The sequence below is a fragment of the Diplotaxodon limnothrissa genome, linkage group LG16 (assembly GCF_057381915.1).
Source record: "Diplotaxodon limnothrissa isolate DT_005_m linkage group LG16, D_limnothrissa_male_GT1.1, whole genome shotgun sequence".
NCBI classification, from domain to species: domain Eukaryota; kingdom Metazoa; phylum Chordata; class Actinopteri; order Cichliformes; family Cichlidae; genus Diplotaxodon; species Diplotaxodon limnothrissa.
The window spans coordinates 19231753-19247521 of record NC_140611.1 but is presented as its reverse complement, the minus strand read 5'-3'; the positions used below and the strand labels follow the sequence as shown (position 1 = coordinate 19247521).

The following is a 15769-nucleotide window of genomic DNA, read 5'->3' as shown; positions in this document are numbered from 1 at the left end:
ACACAGACGCTTCTTGTCTTTCCTACTACAGCTAACGCTAGCTGTGGTCTGGGTCGATAGGATGGGTGTATCAGATTTACAGTTTGATAGAAATGCTGGTAAGTAGTCGGTCATCTATTTTAGTCAAACATATTAATATTCCTTTGAAAGGTAGCCCATAGGAAGATGTTTCTCACCGGCGGAGGTTAACGGGAGAACACTACAGAGTGCTGTCGTTAGCTAGTTCACCTTTCATGAGCATTAAAACATCACGCGTCAGTCCTTTTCTGGCATATTTGTAAATTAAGTTTTAGCAAAGTTTTCCGAAACCTTAAACATGAAACCAGGTTGTCTGGGACAAATTTAGGTTCTGCAGGTGTTGACAGACAGGCACACTGGGCAGAGGCTTGATTTCTTGACCTTCTTAGCCTTCAAATGACAGTGATCAATAGAAGATTATGTAAACTAATTCAGGGGACTTGCCAGAAACTGTAACTAAGATTTTTATTTTATTTTTTTTGCATGGTAGGTTGCTAGTTGTTACAGTTCTATACCCATTCATAAGCTATTATAGTAGTCTGGGTAGCCCATAATTAACCCATCACCACCCTCTAGTAGAGTACAAGAGGGGTAGCCTACAAAAACTGACCAAAATTTGGGATTTGGGAAAAAGGTTCAGGTTCAAGATAAGCCTAATGCTGTTGACTTATGAGATATACTTAATGTGCATGACTGATTTCACAAGATATCTTTATGGAAAACCAAGACCCACATTGTGCTTTTTAAGTCTGCTGAATCTCTTTATCCTGCCAGGACCTGTGGTGGATCTTTCAGCCCGAGGTATGCAGAAGTTGGAGCCCAGTTTCACCTGCTCAGAAGACACTCACACTCTCATCCTGGACGGGAACAACATCATGAAGCTGGACCACCTAGAAAGGAATCCAGGCCTTCAGCAGGTAACAAACCCTTTAGTTTAAAATTTTCTACATAATCTCCCCAGCCATTAGAGTCCAGATACCACACACCAGTTCATGATTTGATGTCTTTTCTTTCTTTTCCTTCTTTAGCTGTCTGTAGCCAGTAATCGTCTGGTGAGAATGATGGGTGTGTCTCGGCTGACAGAGTTGAGAGTCCTAAATCTTCCCAATAACAGTATAGGCTACATTGAGGGGCTGAGAGATCTGCCTCACCTAAAGTGGCTCAACCTCTCTGGCAACAATATTAAGGTGAGGATATGAGATATTTTAACATCCTTTACACAGATCCTGTAATTTACTGACAGCAAATTCAGTCCATGTGTAATGACAAATATTTAATCCACTGTGCAATCTTTCACACAGGTCATTGAGCAACTTAACAACTGTGTCTCTCTTCAACACTTGGATCTGTCTGACAATAACATATCTGCCATTGGTGATCTGACCAAACTGGTGGCACTAAAGGTCAGTGTGCTGAGACCTCTGAATATATGCTCAGACTAGCCCTATATTAATGGTATTGTTGATTTTCTTGACGGCATCATTTTCTGTCAATGTTGCAGACTCTGTTACTTCACGGAAACAGCATCACAACACTCCGAACTGTCCCCGCTCACCTTCCTGCCCAATTATCTATTCTCTCCCTGGCAGAAAATGAGATTAGGGATCTTAATGAAGTAATTATGTTCTCCCTTATTTAATACAGTCACACTGGTTATATTAAAATTACCTAATATTACTATGACTGACTATAAACTGATTACTCCAGATGTCATACCTGGCGCCACTTCATGAGCTGGAGCAGCTTTCCATCATGAGCAACCCTTGTGTTATGGCGACCCCATCTCTGCCTGGTTTCGACTATCGGCCATATGTCATGAGTTGGTGCCTGAGCCTGAAGGTCCTGGATGGCTATGTAGTGACACAGAAAGAGGGGTGTGTATATTCTCGTGCTTAATATCATCAGTACAAAAGCATCAGAATGCCTGAGTGTCTTTTTTTTTTCTTTTTTGCTGTGTGTTATTGTTAAATTTACAGTCTGAAAGCTGAGTGGCTCTACAGTCAGGGCAAAGGTCGCTCATATCGACCAGGGCAGCACATTCAACTGGTGCAGTACCTGGCCACTGTCTGCCCTGTGACGGCATCACCTGCCATCACAGCTGAGGATGCCAAATTGGAGAAGATTCTCAGTAAACAGAGGTTGAAATCTTAATATAGATAAACTGCAAGGGAAAAAAATCATTACCCAGTATCCACTTCTTGGTCATGGTAGCACACATCATTCTTAATCCTTCATAACTGTCTCAGGTTTCATCAGAGACAACTGCTGGAGGAGACCCGGGGAGGCTGTCGCAGTCCTCCTCGACCAACTCAGCTTGATGTGGAGAGTCACAGTCCGTCACATAGAGTTCCACAAGGGGGAGCCAGAGAGTTGAAGAATATCACTGTACCTGGACCAGCTGTTCCATCAGTCCCGCAGACAGGTAAGAGGGCTGCCTGCCTGGCACCCTGGTCCAAGACCAGTGAGAATCATGTATTTGAATTAGGTTGTAGCACTAATCGTTGATTTGTCTGCTCTCCTGTAGAGCCAGTTGTTCGGTTTAACACCTGGGTGAGCTCTGACTCTTCCAATCCGTCACTGCCCATAGTATGTCGCCCAAGGCTCAGCGAGGAACAAATTTATTTGGAGGATGTGCAGACAGGTGAGGACAAGCTCAACAGTAGCATACTTTCCTCAGAGTCCACCTTCATCCCCTTCACACCTGATCTGGAGCCACGATCGACCCACTCTGACAGCGAGGACGAGACGGAGACATTCGAGCCAGATTCCCTGGCACCAAAGCACCCAGCGCAGTCCAAAAAGCAAAACGCCAACAATCCACAGCATCCACCCACAGTAGAGCAGCACGAGAGAAAGACGCTTGAAGGAGAAGAAGTTATTTCTGCTACAGATTCAACATCTAGTGGATTGCTAGGAGTCAGAGTTAGCACTCTACAGAATGACCTAGATAGTGATTTTGTTAAAGCTGAGGTGAAAGAAGCTCAGAAGCAGGAAGAAGTTGAGAGTAAATCAAGTGTGACAGAAGCAGACAGAGCTGCAATTAAAATACAGTCCTGGTGGAGAGGCCATTACACGCGGTGCTGTCACCCCATGGCCAGAGAGGTGCGCAGTGAAATCCGTCTACGCAGGATGCAGGAACACATCCTCTTCCTGTCTGAGAAGTTGGATCAGTAAGTGACCGACAAGCAGCACTGGTGATACTCTTTCTGCGATGCATAGGTGTTAATCAGTGACAGTGAATCTGGTTTGTTTGCAGTGTGCAGAAGCAGTATGAGGAGGAGAGGCTGCAAAGGCTCGTTCAGGAGGAAGCTTTGAAGTTTCTATGGAAAGAGGTAGTTTCTGTTTAACATTGTAAGATATGTATAATATTGTTTCAAGAAATCTGTCCATAAATTCATAGTTTACGTTCTGTGTGATTTGTGTGTAGTTCCAGGCTATGCAGCAGTGGAAGCAGTCTGTGGAGCAGCAGCTGGCAGTCGTTACGCAAGCCGCCACCCCTGCTCAGATCTCATCCCCTGGACTTTGCAAGGCCACCCCACCCGTTGCTTCCAGTACCACCAACCCACCCAGCACAGATGTCTCCTTCCCAGACTCTGGCTTCCAGTTGACTTGCGATCAGCAGGTGGCGCAAGAGGACAGCTTCCTGAGCAGTGGGACAGCAGACTCTCTGAAAACAGTGCGAGCGCTAAGCCCCGTTTGTAGTGGCCTCGCTAATGGCAGCGATGGAGCAGACAGTGCAGACTGCAGCCTGCTGGAGCAATATCTGTCCTCTGTACAGCAGAGGGAGGAGGCAGAGGAGGCAGTTAGCAATAGAACAGAAACGCCACAGCCGTCCTCACCGGCATCACCCAGCAAGGTGGCACAGACTAGCTCCCCCATGGGGAAGGCAGCAGAATCAGCTCCTGGCTCTACCTGAGAGTCCTCACCCGTTAGAAAACTGTATAGAACCACTGACTGAGTGTGTGTAAATTAACACTGAGCATAAGCTTAGAGACAGATCTTTCTCTGCAGTCATCTTAATTAATAACCCAGAAAACAGTGGTCTTAGCTCTAAAACCAGATTGAAACAAGTACAGTCCTCTGAATGTAGCTCTAGTGCTTCTTTATACTCCAACACTTTGATCCGTTCTTTTATTAATGAACATTTTCCTCTCTGTGTAAAGACACTGAATGTGATGTAACTTAAGAAGGTATCAGTAAAGTGAAAGTAGAGGTTACTACCTCTGCCTACTAAGACAGACATGTTGTGACCTGTTACTTCTACTGTTTGGAAAAGTAGAAGTTGCTGTGTTAAAGAATTGCACTTGTAACGACACATATGCTTTACTATATATCTCTGTTGTTCCAACCAGTGTGGATGGCTGGCCTGCTTTGTATTGACTGCAGGTCAGCATTAACTGATAATCAACAGAAAAATGTCATGTATCCCTATCTTGTGAAAAATGTAAATAAATATGTACTTATAATTTTCTAATTTCTATCTACTTTTCATTTTTATAATGTCTTATTTAAAGTTATTCTCATTATTGTGTGATTATTTCTTAGATGTTTAATAAATCAGTGTAAATTAATTTACACTAATTCCAGTTCATTAAAATAATCTGTTATACCTCATAGCTATAATGCAAGTACAGATAAATAGATACTTTATTGGTCTCAAGGGAATTTTTGTGCTACAGTGGCTGGATAAAGAATAAAAACAGTATAGTGTACAATAAACAACAAAGTTATACAATGAAAATTTTATACATGCCACATTGACAAAAAACTAACCAAAGTAAAAATAAAGTTTGCTAAAAAAAAAGAAAAAAGAACGGATTCAAAATGCTTTATGCTTCTGAGATGAATGGATCTCTGAAATTTAACAAACTTCAGTTTAGACCATGGTGATCGAGTGTTGCCTTGAAAAGCTTCTCTATCCCCCTGGCAAATAGCACACTGTGTGTTACTTTCAATTTCATTACCCCATATAGCTCCACCACACTGCAGCCATCATTATGCCAGGACACGATCCATCTTACTTTGGCTTATAAATCAGAATTAGTAGAACACAGCAGCCTATAAATTTCTGAATGTCTGTGGCCTTTAAAAGTAATGAACTCGTAACAGATTTTACTTGGAAAATAAGATTGAAAATATTTTGAGCATAAAGTCAGTTTTCCATTATTTGAAAAGTGCTACCTTTTTGATCAATTTACTCTAATGTGCTATATCACCAGTATCTTCCTCTGTCACACCAACCCTATGCATGTCCTTCTTCACTACATCCATGAACATTCTCTGTGATCCTTGTCTTATCTTCCTCCCTGGCAGCTCTGCATTCAGCATCCTTTGTTCAAATATTACCACTCTCTCTCCTCTGCACATGTCCAAATGCTCTCTTCCTTGCCTCTGTAATTTAACCTCTAGTTTTTTACACTGATCAAACATAATATTACGACCAACTGCCCAATATTGTGTTGCCAAAATAGCCCTGACCCTGGGTCTTTCCACCAGACCCTGGCCAGTGTGTTTGAGTATCCGGCACTGAAATGTTAGCAACAGATCCTTTAAAACTTGTAAGATGCAAGGTGTGTCCTTTGTGGATCTGACTTGTTTGCCCAGCAAATCCCACAGATGTTTGATTGGATTGAGGTTTGGGAAATATGTAGGCCAAGTCAGCGCCTTAAACTCATTGTTGTGCTCATCAAACCACTGATGAGTACCCTGATGAAAGAGGCCACAGCAAACAAGGAATATAGTTTCCATAAAAGGATGTGCATTGTTTGTTACCACACTTAGATAGGTGATGTCAAAGTAACATGCACATGGATGTCAGGAACCAAGGTTTCCCAGCAGGACACGGCCCAAAGCATCACACTGCCTCTGCAAGCTTGACGTGTTCCCAGGTAAGTGACACCCAGCCATCCACGATTCATCAGACCAGGCCACCTTCTTCTATTGCTCCGTGGTCCAGTTTTCACACTCACATCCTTTGAAATCCGTGGACTGACTGCTAATTACTTTGAAAGCTGGGTCACTGGGCAGGATGTCAGGACACATTGTGTGTAGCACAGTGAGAGAGTGAATGGAAATAAACAAAACATGAAACACAGAGACAACATTGAGGGAACATGAAGTAAATAACCCCAAGGAGGGCTGAACTTGTGGGCTCAAATGATACAACGGGGGCAAACAGAGTCTAGAAACCAAGCCCACTTCTCAAAATCAAAACAACAATGAATTACGATTCAAAAGTCCAAAAAACACAAAACACTGAGTCAAAGAACCAGAACCAAGACACACAGGAAGTGCTGATTTTTTTTCTGCGTCACAAAACTAATTTTCTTACTCTTCTTCTTCTCTTTGTATCACTGTTATTGTTGCTGTTACAAAGGAACAGCTGAAGTATACCGAGTGGCCACCTGGGGACGCAGTAGCACCCACTCAGTCACCCAATCCACTGCAATTTCTTTTTTCCCACCCTCATCATGATGGGTGGGAAAAATAAATTAATTGATTTTATTTATTTATTTATTTGCCAAGCGTAAGGTGACCTGTTCGATTCCAGCCTGGTTCTCTGTGGGGTTACGCCAGAAAGCGCATCCGCTGTAACAGCTCAACCCACCGTGGACATACTATCCTCCTCCCCTCTCGTGAGCGATGACCAGTGGAAATCGCCTTATCTTAAAGCCCACATTGCTCTTCTGCTACCATCCTCCTCATCCTGCTTCAGGGATCGGACATGGTGGGGCTCTGTAACGTGTAAGTACGGCGCGCACAAATGAGCAAACATTTGTTCTGAATATGCGGAAATCTGCGGTGTCTTTGTTGGCGTCGTCGCAGCGGTTCGTGTGACAAAAGCTGCTGAATAATAGGAATAATATAAACAGAAATTTCCATCTCTTACAAGATGGAGATGAGCTTCATCCTAACCCAGAATAAGAGCCGCTAATCATTATCACCGACTATTACTACAGAGAGACAGGACGCCTTATCTGCTAGAAGTGCTCATGTCAGCGCAGAAATGTGGGTTGTATTTTTTTTTTAGGTTAAAAAGAGCAATAACCTTGATGTGGACTAATTCACAGCTATTGTTCTGTCAACAGATTAGCATCCATTTTTTAAAATCTATGTTTATGTTAAGAAACATAGATTTTAAGAAAGAGAGAGAGAGAGATTGGATGAAACGTCTTAAAGTTTTGCGTGAAGCTTTTCAATTGGCTGTCAGTTGGCCTCACTTCTGCCATGGCAGCCATATTATTACGCCAAATTCTGACTGCTGCTAACTGGATGTTGAAGTTTCTACTTCGTGGTTTTCTTTGTTGTAAGTTGTTATTTTTGTGGTCTTGTATTTTCTATTTTATAATATAATGAGCTTTAGTTTTACTGTAGTATTTTGGTTTTGTTTCTAGTTTTGATAGACTCTAAAGGTCTCTTTTTGAAGGGCTTCCTTTCTAGAGTTGCTGGTTTCTTGATACACTTTGTCGGTTTGATTTCCTGGTTTAATTTCACCCTCTTACAATGCTGTGATTGCAGTCATTCCCGAACCCCCTGTGAATAGTACTCATGACCATTGATCAGTGGTTGTTGATCAATGGTCATGGGAATTTGCATATTAATGATAAAGGAACTGACCTCCCAGCCCATTGTTCCTTCAGTGTTGCTAGTTTCAGTCATTGTGCAAATGTACTGTTTATAAGATTGGGGAAACCTCCAGTAAGCTGAGACTGAAGAAGTCACTTGGATGAGTGACGAAATGTTTATCCCACTGAAAAAGCTACATTCGGATGAACAGAATCAACTTTGAGGGATTTACTTACCTGGATGATTGAGCATGCATTAAGCATGTGTCCCAAATTCTAAATATTGAGGATAAGAACAAACCAACACTGGCCCAGAAGAGTGCAGTCAAACATTGATTTTATTGAACACACGCGTGGGAAGATGTACACTGCAACACATCAGCATAGATCTTCACCCAAAAATACACTTCAGACTGCTTTTAATTCATCAGGGTTCTGCCCCTTCATGCGTTAACAAGAATATGACATGCATCAGTTACAGTAAATGGTCAATTAAAAAGCTAAAAACAGACAGAGAAGTTGTCTGTGAAGGTTCTCAGTCATCCAGGTCATCGTAGTCAAAGGAGCTTGCAAAGAAAAGCGTCTGGACTTCTTTAAGTTACTTGAAGACGTTTCACCTCTCATCCGAGAAGCTTCTTCAGTTCTAAGGTCAAATGGTGGAGAGTCCCAGATATAAACCTAGTGGGAGTATCCCCCCACAGAGGGACAAAAGGACCCCTGATGATCCTCTAATCGCCTGAGCCAAGGTGTGAAACTGGGTGTGGGTCCCAATCAGCCAGAGTTTCCGGTGAGTTCATTGTGAAACCTGGCCCCACCTTATCATGCGAATTCCTGAGATCAGATGGCCCAGGATGTGAGTGGGCGTTAAGGCGTCTGGGGAGGGAACTCAAAACTGGATTATAGACAGAGAAGTTCCTTTTTCTATCACGTTCTTCCATACATGGCAATTTGTTTCACCCTCCAGATGGTTCCTGTGGGCTTGCACTCTTCTTGACTCTTCTTCTGTCACCTGTTACTAGGCAAACTCAAATGCGGTAAGAAGCTAAATGAATTCCAGGCCTATCTTTAAATCATTTGTGTTTGTGAGCATGTATGCCTTTTTAACCTTCTGTTGCTCCAAGTCACTTACACCAGGAATCGTCGCGACATCGCGCCAAACTTAGCTTAAAACCCTTAAATAGACTGAGCATCAACTCTTCATGAGCACATCTGCAATGTGTGTATAAAATGGTTATAGCCGCACCTGTAATAGAAGTTTTAATGTAATGCCAGTAGCTTTAATGAACGTTTTAATGCAATGATAATGATGAAAGCTATATGTAGCAGTAAAATATTTTTCTTTATTCCCACACATGCATCCTGGTTTGACTTTGTTACAGTGTTACAGTGTTGCATCTTTTGCCATTGTTGGATTGTAGTGTTATTTTATGCCATGTTATACCCCGAATTAAAGATTGTGAATTATTATGTAGATTAGTTTGCATTATTCTCCTGAATTAGAAGAAGCTGATAACTATTGCATTAGTTAAACTGATTTGCATGACATTAAACTGCTGACTTGTTGTGAATGAATGACATTGTTTTATGATGCATTATACTGCTGAGTTATAAGAAATACTGTTCACAGAGAGTTATTGTCTTATTTGTCTGATTAGAAGAGAACAGAATATGCTGGAGTTTTCTGCCCCACAGTGGAAACCACAGTGAAAAACTATAGCATTTCATAAAAAGAACATCATACCAGCAGTCAGTGTTAGGAAGGTTACTTTTAAAATGTATTCCACTACAGATTACAGAATACATGCCCCAAAATGTATTTTGTAATGTACTCTCATTGAGTAACGTATTCTGAATACTTTGGATTACTTTTATTATTTTATTAATCCTTTATTGATCCAGGTAAAAAATCTCATTGAGATTAAAAATCTCATTTCCAAGAGAGACCTGGCATCATGGCAACAAAAGTCACATACCACATAGGTATATAACATTACTTAACATATTATCAAACTTTTTGCAACTACATGAATGTGTTTTTGCTCTGTGATTTATTACTATTACTGAAGGTTACTCGCCAATACCAACTAGATGAGTAACAGTAGGATGGACATTAGGTAAGGCTGCACTTTTTGCAGCGATCTTGTATAGAAAACTGTTCCGCGGCTCCGAACCGTGGTAAAGGGACCCCTGGATAATATGTAATTCGTGTCGGAGTCGTAAAATAGCTTTACTTTTTGTTAGACTTGTAGTCAAGACTGCCTAATCCGAGACCAAGACAAGACCAAGACCAGAGGGTATCGAGACCAAGACCAAGTCGAGACGAGACCAAGACCGAGACCAAGACCGGGACAAAAAAGACTAACTTTTGTGTGCTTTTGAGGGCTGACATGATGGTACTGACTGGCCCCAAAGTCATCTGACAAAACAGCGATCACCTCCAACAACTATCTAAAGAATGGGAAATATGTAAGCAAGCAGAGATGACGTGGGCCGCGAGATTGAAACAAAGAGCCTCGTTTTGTTTGGGTTTCCACCGGCGTGGAGTTACCAAAAATAGAGTGGGCATAGCCTAACATATGAAACAGGAAAAGAACGCTGTGTAATCCCTTTATTTTAACAAAGTAATCGTATTCTGAATACCGCCTCTTTAAACGGTAACTGTAACGGAATACAGTTACTCATATTTTGAAATACGTAACGCCGGTACACGTATTCCGTTACTCCCCAACACTGCCAGCAGTCAAACATGGTAATGCTAGTTGTGTGATGGTCTGGGGTTGCTTTGTTTCTTCTGGATCTGGATGACATGCCTTCACAGATGGAATTTTGCTCTCTACCAGAACATCCTGAAAGTGAATGTCGAGCCTTCAGTTCAACCCTAAAACTAAAGTTTAACAAGAGTGGACCAAAATTCCTCCACAGTGAAAGACTCACTGCCAGTTATTACAATATTACATAGGGCCAGATAGGTTTGAATAGCTTTTGTCCCTTAATACTTTTGTGCATTTTGCATTTATTCGAGGTATCTTTGTCCATCCATGCATCCTTTCTCTTCAGCTTATCCTTATCAGGGTCAAGGAGGACTGGAGGATATCCCAGATGTCATAGGGCAGGACACCTCCTGTGCAGGTCACCAGTCAGTCGCAGGACTGATATCTTTGTCTAATATTACTTTTTTCTGATCTAAAACATGTAAGTGTGATAAATATGCCACAAAAAAAGAAATCAGGAAGGGGACAAATGCTTTTTTCATGCTGTTTTGAAAAAGGAATTCTTATATTTTTATTTACTTCTGTATGACACACAGAGAAGATGGTTAACTGCATAACGAAGAACAGAACATCTGTCACACACACACACACACACACACACACACACACACACACACACACACACACACACACATATATATAAAATGTCCTTCTCGTTGACAGCAGGTTGGAATGACATTATGTCGTCCTGGTGACAGCAGAGTGTGATCATGGGATTTAGAAGAGGGTCACCATGTGCCATAATCTGTCCAAATATACCCCGATTTTCCTCTTCCTCACACTGTCTGGCATCATCTTCCTGCTGCGGAACATCCACACAGTAGAGGTGAGGAGAGAAGTGAAACTACCCGTGAGCTTTAACTCATGCTTTTTCTTTTCATTTTTGACAGTTATGAAAAGTCTCAAAAGATTTTTGATTTATTCACATAGCAGGCAAATTTTTCATTGTTTTTATATTATTGCAGAAATCAGTCGGGAACTCCTAAAACAGAGTATATGGACAAAAATAGTGGATTGGGTATGCATTAAGGAGCTGCCATAATACCATAATGGTTGTGGGGCACAATTTTTGTGCTTGAGTCTGCAGTGCTCTGGTGACTTTTATCTGGGTCAGCACGCTTTGACCCTGCTTTGCAACTCTGTGGCCTGTCACTTTTTGTTTCTGTGATCTTTTTTGAACCACAAGGGACCTTCCTGAGTTACTGAAGGAAACAGAGCTGCACTCTTAAAAGTTTGCATATAATCCCTTATAAGAAGCATTCAGGTCACCCTGAATGATCTGTTATCAGCTAAGTTTAGCAAGCTGCATACATAAACCACAGCTGGATTGCACAGACACACATTCCTGCTAATTTGTGCCAAGAGTAATAAAATATCGGAAATTCACACACTTCTCATTGGAATTCGTGGACAAGCTGCAACATACAGCAGGCCTTGTCTTTTGCCAGAAGGGGGAACCAGTAGTACAAACTCAGCTGAGCAGTCAAATGTGTGGACTTTAATTAGTAGGGGTCAAATCTTTAAGCTTTAACAAAATCCATATGTGTGAACATAAAAAACAAACAAACAAACAAAACACATGAATGTAATAGCAACTTTCACTTGTTGGTCATTTTGCTCTGGGGGTCTGTGGGGATGGAGAAACTTAGATTTTTGGCACTAATGGCTTAATTTTTCATGTTGCTGCTTGGTTCATGGATTAAGAGGATTGAAGCATGGTTATTAGAAGTTGGCAAGTCAATTTAATGGCAGCAAAAGTTAAGATATTTTGTATTTTAGTCCTTTGTAAGGGTCGTAAAGAGCTCCAATCATACCCGATCTTACGTTTCCCAAAATGTAATATTGAGTATGTGGAAATTATTTGCCTATGAGCAACCTTCAGCTCTGTTATTCTCAGTCCTGTCCACATCAAACTGCTTTCACAGGCTGAGTAGGACTTCTTCTAACCAGTGATCTTTATCTTGGCATCTGTGCAGTTCCTCTTGAATTATTCCTGCAATATTCTACAACCCATAGTGTGGTATCCTCTAAAATTCATTCAGTTACCCTTCTTCTTTTCAGAAGTGGAACTGCCAAGCGATTTCATCTTTCTACCAACTGCAGAGCAGGATCCATTCATCCCTCAGTGTGTCTCCTTTCTATCACAACCACACCTACTGTACCCATGTGGGCCAGAAACCCTCCCCTGAGGATGAACTTGAGGAGCGGTACCTGTTGGAACTCATCAGCTGGCCCAGCCCTCCGCCTCACTCTGGACCAACCACCCTGAGGCAGACGAGCGACCCTGTCCACAGCCTGTTCGCAATACTTCCCACTAAAGAAGGAAGGGAGTGGCACGTGGGCGATCAGCTAGAGGCCCTCATCCAGATGCACGACTTCCAGGGTCGCCCTAAACGCTACGGCGGGGATTTCCTTCTGGCCAGGCTGCACTCTCCGGAGCTTGGAGCGGCCGTGGTTGGGCAGGTGGTTGACCACAAGAATGGATTGTATTCTGCTCTGTTCCCACTCCTGTGGGTGGGCTCTGCACAGGTTGAAGTCATGTTGGTGCACTCCAGTGAGGCCGTCGCTGTGCTGCGACGACTCAGGGAGGAACGGGCCGATCGGGTGTTTTTTAAGAGCGTGTTCCGTTTAGGCCTTTTGTCAGAAACTACTGTGTGCAACCTGTGCTTGCCTACCAACCATCAGCCTCTTTGCAACTACACAGACCTTCACACAGGCGAGCCCTGGTACTGCTACAAGCCCAAGGTGCTCAGCTGTGACACCAGAATCAACCATGCTAAGGGAGGCTACTTGAAAAACCTCATCACCAACAAGGAAGCGCTGTTATTCAAAAGGTTTGTATGCTTTGTAGGATTTGGATGCTTATTTACTGTATCTACTGTTAAAGGATAAGTGTGGTGAGATTTCCTATTTTTCTTAATTCATAAAAAACCCACAAACAATGAGTGTCTGCAGTCAGAAACCATTAAAATAAAACCATCTGCAGTATAGATTATTTTCTTCCCATGCTGCACACATTGTGTGTAAGATGGGCAACACATTAGTGCCAGCTGTTTAAAAATAAGGCCTTAATATTGTGGAAATGCGCACCATTACCTCCCCCCTGGTGACATCATTAGCAGCTCAAATCTTGCAGCAGATTTGTTATTGGTGATCTGATAATAGTTCTCTGGTATATCTATACATACGAAAATAGCTAAAACAGCACTCAGTTGTTATCTGACTTTTAAAGATGAGTTTATGCCTTAGCAACTCGACCAAGATATTAGTAGGAAATGTGACATTATTTTTTAACATTCATTTTTTTCCATCTGTCCTAGTGGTGTAAATCTCAAAGTTTACATACACGCTTCAGGACCTGATAAAATCAACGTGCTGCCACAGAAAGGTACGGTACTGTGGGAGAGGAACATTTGTAGCACCTGCTGTGATCTAAAAATGAATTTTGTCTTCAGCATTCTTTACTTCCTCTCAGATAAAGTGGAGGAAGAAAACAGCACAGCTAAACCAGAACATATTCAGCTAGAAACATCTGGATATTACTACATGGACTCCTGGAGGCCATTAGATGGATTTACAATGCGTCAGTTCAACAAATCATCAGCAGCTGTACAGTGTTTGAAGAACAAGGTGATCAACATGTACGGAGACTCTACTGTGAGACAGTGGTTCGAGTATCTCATTGGTTTTGTACCAGGTGAGCGGTTTTGTCCTTTTATTTCATTTTATAGACACTTACACTACCCACTGTAACTTTCATTTATTCCATCTCATCCAGAATTAAAGGAGTTCAACCTATACAATCCCAAAAAGGTCGGACCGCTCATGGCGGTGGACAGCACACATAATATTCTCTTGAAGTACCGCTGCCACGGCCCTCCAATCCGCTTCTCTACCGTCATGTCCAGCGAGTTGCGGTACGTTTCGAATGAGCTTGACGGCCTCTCTGGGGGCCCTAACGTGGTTGTGGTCCTCAGCATCTGGTCCCACTTCAGCACCTTTCCTGTGGACATATACATACGGCGTCTTCGGCACATTCGACAGGCACTGGTGAGACTTATAGACCGAGCGCCAGGGACGCTAATAGTGATCCGCTCAGCCAATCTTCAAGCCCTGGATCAGGAGGTGAGCCTTTACAACAGCGACTGGTACTCCCAGCAGCTCGATCAGGTGCTCAGGACCATGTTCAAGGGGCTGAACGTTCTGGTGGTGGATGCCTGGCAAATGACTTTAGCTCACCATTTACCTCATGCCCTCCATCCTCCTCCACCTATCGTCAAGCAAATGATAGACATGCTTTTATCTTATATTTGCCCCGAGAGGAAAAAAAGCCAGAAATAGTGATGATAGTGGATATATTGTTAAATGTGATGTGTGAATCCATCCGTCAGTTTCAAACACATTTTTGTTTGGGTTCATAAGAACTCATATATTTTTCTAAAACACAAACTCTTCAAATACTGAAGATTTGCTTTCCTGCTTTTTTTTTTTTTTTTAATTCCTACAAAACATGTTTTACTCTGATTTCCAAAGACTTTGGCACAATGATTGTTAATTCTCATCTTTTGGTATTACCAAAGTTTTGTTCATGTGCATTATTTTAATGTACAGAGTGGTTCAAATAATTGTTGAACACATCATCAATTTTCTAAGTAAATGTGTTTCTAAAGGTAATCACCAGATGTTGGTCAACAACCATTCCAGTCCACACATGCAAAGAAATCAAACCGTAGATTTAGATTTGAAATTAAGTTATGTGTAATAATGAGAAATGACAATTGGGGTCATTGGCTTGCTGAAACGTGCACCCTCGTTTCATCTTCATCATCCTGGTAGGTGGCAGCAGTTTTTTATTAGTTCCTCGCCACATTTTCGCATTCATCCTTCCTTCGGTCATATGAAGCGTGCCAGTGCCGTATGCTGAAATAAACCCCCACACCATTATGTACCCACCTCTAAACTCACTGTTGGAATGGTGTTTTAGGGGTGATATGCAGCGCATTTTGACCTCCAAACATGGTGTGTGTATTCTGGAATCTAAAGAGTTCAATTTTGGTCTCACTTGACCAGAGACAATATTCTCATTATTACACATAACAATTAATGGACATCTGTTGAGAATTTCAAATTGGATCTTTGGAAATATATTTACTTAGGAAACATTAAACACACATACACACATAACATGAAGATCTGCCTAATATTGTGTTTGCTTTTGCTACTACAGCCCTAAACCTTTAAGATATGTATTCAGTTAGACACCACCGGAAGGTCTGCTGTGGCATCTTGCACCAGGAAGTTAACAACAGATCCTTTAAGTCTTCTAAGTTGTGAGGTGGGGCTTCCACCGATCAGACATGTTTGTACAGCACATTTCCTTCCCACAGATGTTTGACTGGGTTGAGATCTGGCTAA

General features: G+C 42.0%; 2 protein-coding genes across 2 annotated transcripts; both read left to right on the top strand.

Moving 5' to 3' along the window:
* The first annotated feature begins 41 nt into the window (after nt 1-41).
* On the top strand, nt 42-4175 carry cep97 (centrosomal protein 97). Its single transcript, XM_085374229.1, has 11 exons — nt 42-98; nt 793-935; nt 1047-1205; nt 1320-1421; nt 1520-1633; nt 1726-1892; nt 1995-2156; nt 2265-2440; nt 2543-3188; nt 3275-3350; nt 3446-4175. The coding sequence occupies exons 1-11, from the start codon at nt 62-64 to the stop codon at nt 3932-3934; spliced, it is 2271 nt and encodes a 756-aa protein (XP_085230355.1). The 5' UTR covers nt 42-61; the 3' UTR covers nt 3935-4175.
* A 6860-nt stretch (nt 4176-11035) lies between these two features.
* On the top strand, nt 11036-14702 carry nxpe3 (neurexophilin and PC-esterase domain family, member 3). Its single transcript, XM_085374360.1, has 5 exons — nt 11036-11180; nt 12416-13188; nt 13675-13742; nt 13830-14051; nt 14133-14702. The coding sequence occupies exons 1-5, from the start codon at nt 11088-11090 to the stop codon at nt 14693-14695; spliced, it is 1719 nt and encodes a 572-aa protein (XP_085230486.1). The 5' UTR covers nt 11036-11087; the 3' UTR covers nt 14696-14702.
* The last annotated feature ends 1067 nt before the right edge of the window (nt 14703-15769 follow it).

Coding starts and splice junctions, on each gene's coding strand:
- nxpe3 (XM_085374360.1), top strand. CDS start 11,088: ATGTGCCATAATCTGTCCAAATATACCCCGATTTTCCTCTTCCTCACA. Junction 11,181..12,415: donor GGAACATCCACACAGTAGAG/GTGAGGAGAGAA, acceptor TCTTCTTTTCAG/AAGTGGAACTGCCAAGCGAT. Junction 13,743..13,829: donor CAACGTGCTGCCACAGAAAG/GTACGGTACTGT, acceptor ACTTCCTCTCAG/ATAAAGTGGAGGAAGAAAAC.
- cep97 (XM_085374229.1), top strand. CDS start 62: ATGGGTGTATCAGATTTACAGTTTGATAGAAATGCTG. Junction 1,206..1,319: donor TCTCTGGCAACAATATTAAG/GTGAGGATATGA, acceptor TCTTTCACACAG/GTCATTGAGCAACTTAACAA. Junction 1,422..1,519: donor CCAAACTGGTGGCACTAAAG/GTCAGTGTGCTG, acceptor TCAATGTTGCAG/ACTCTGTTACTTCACGGAAA.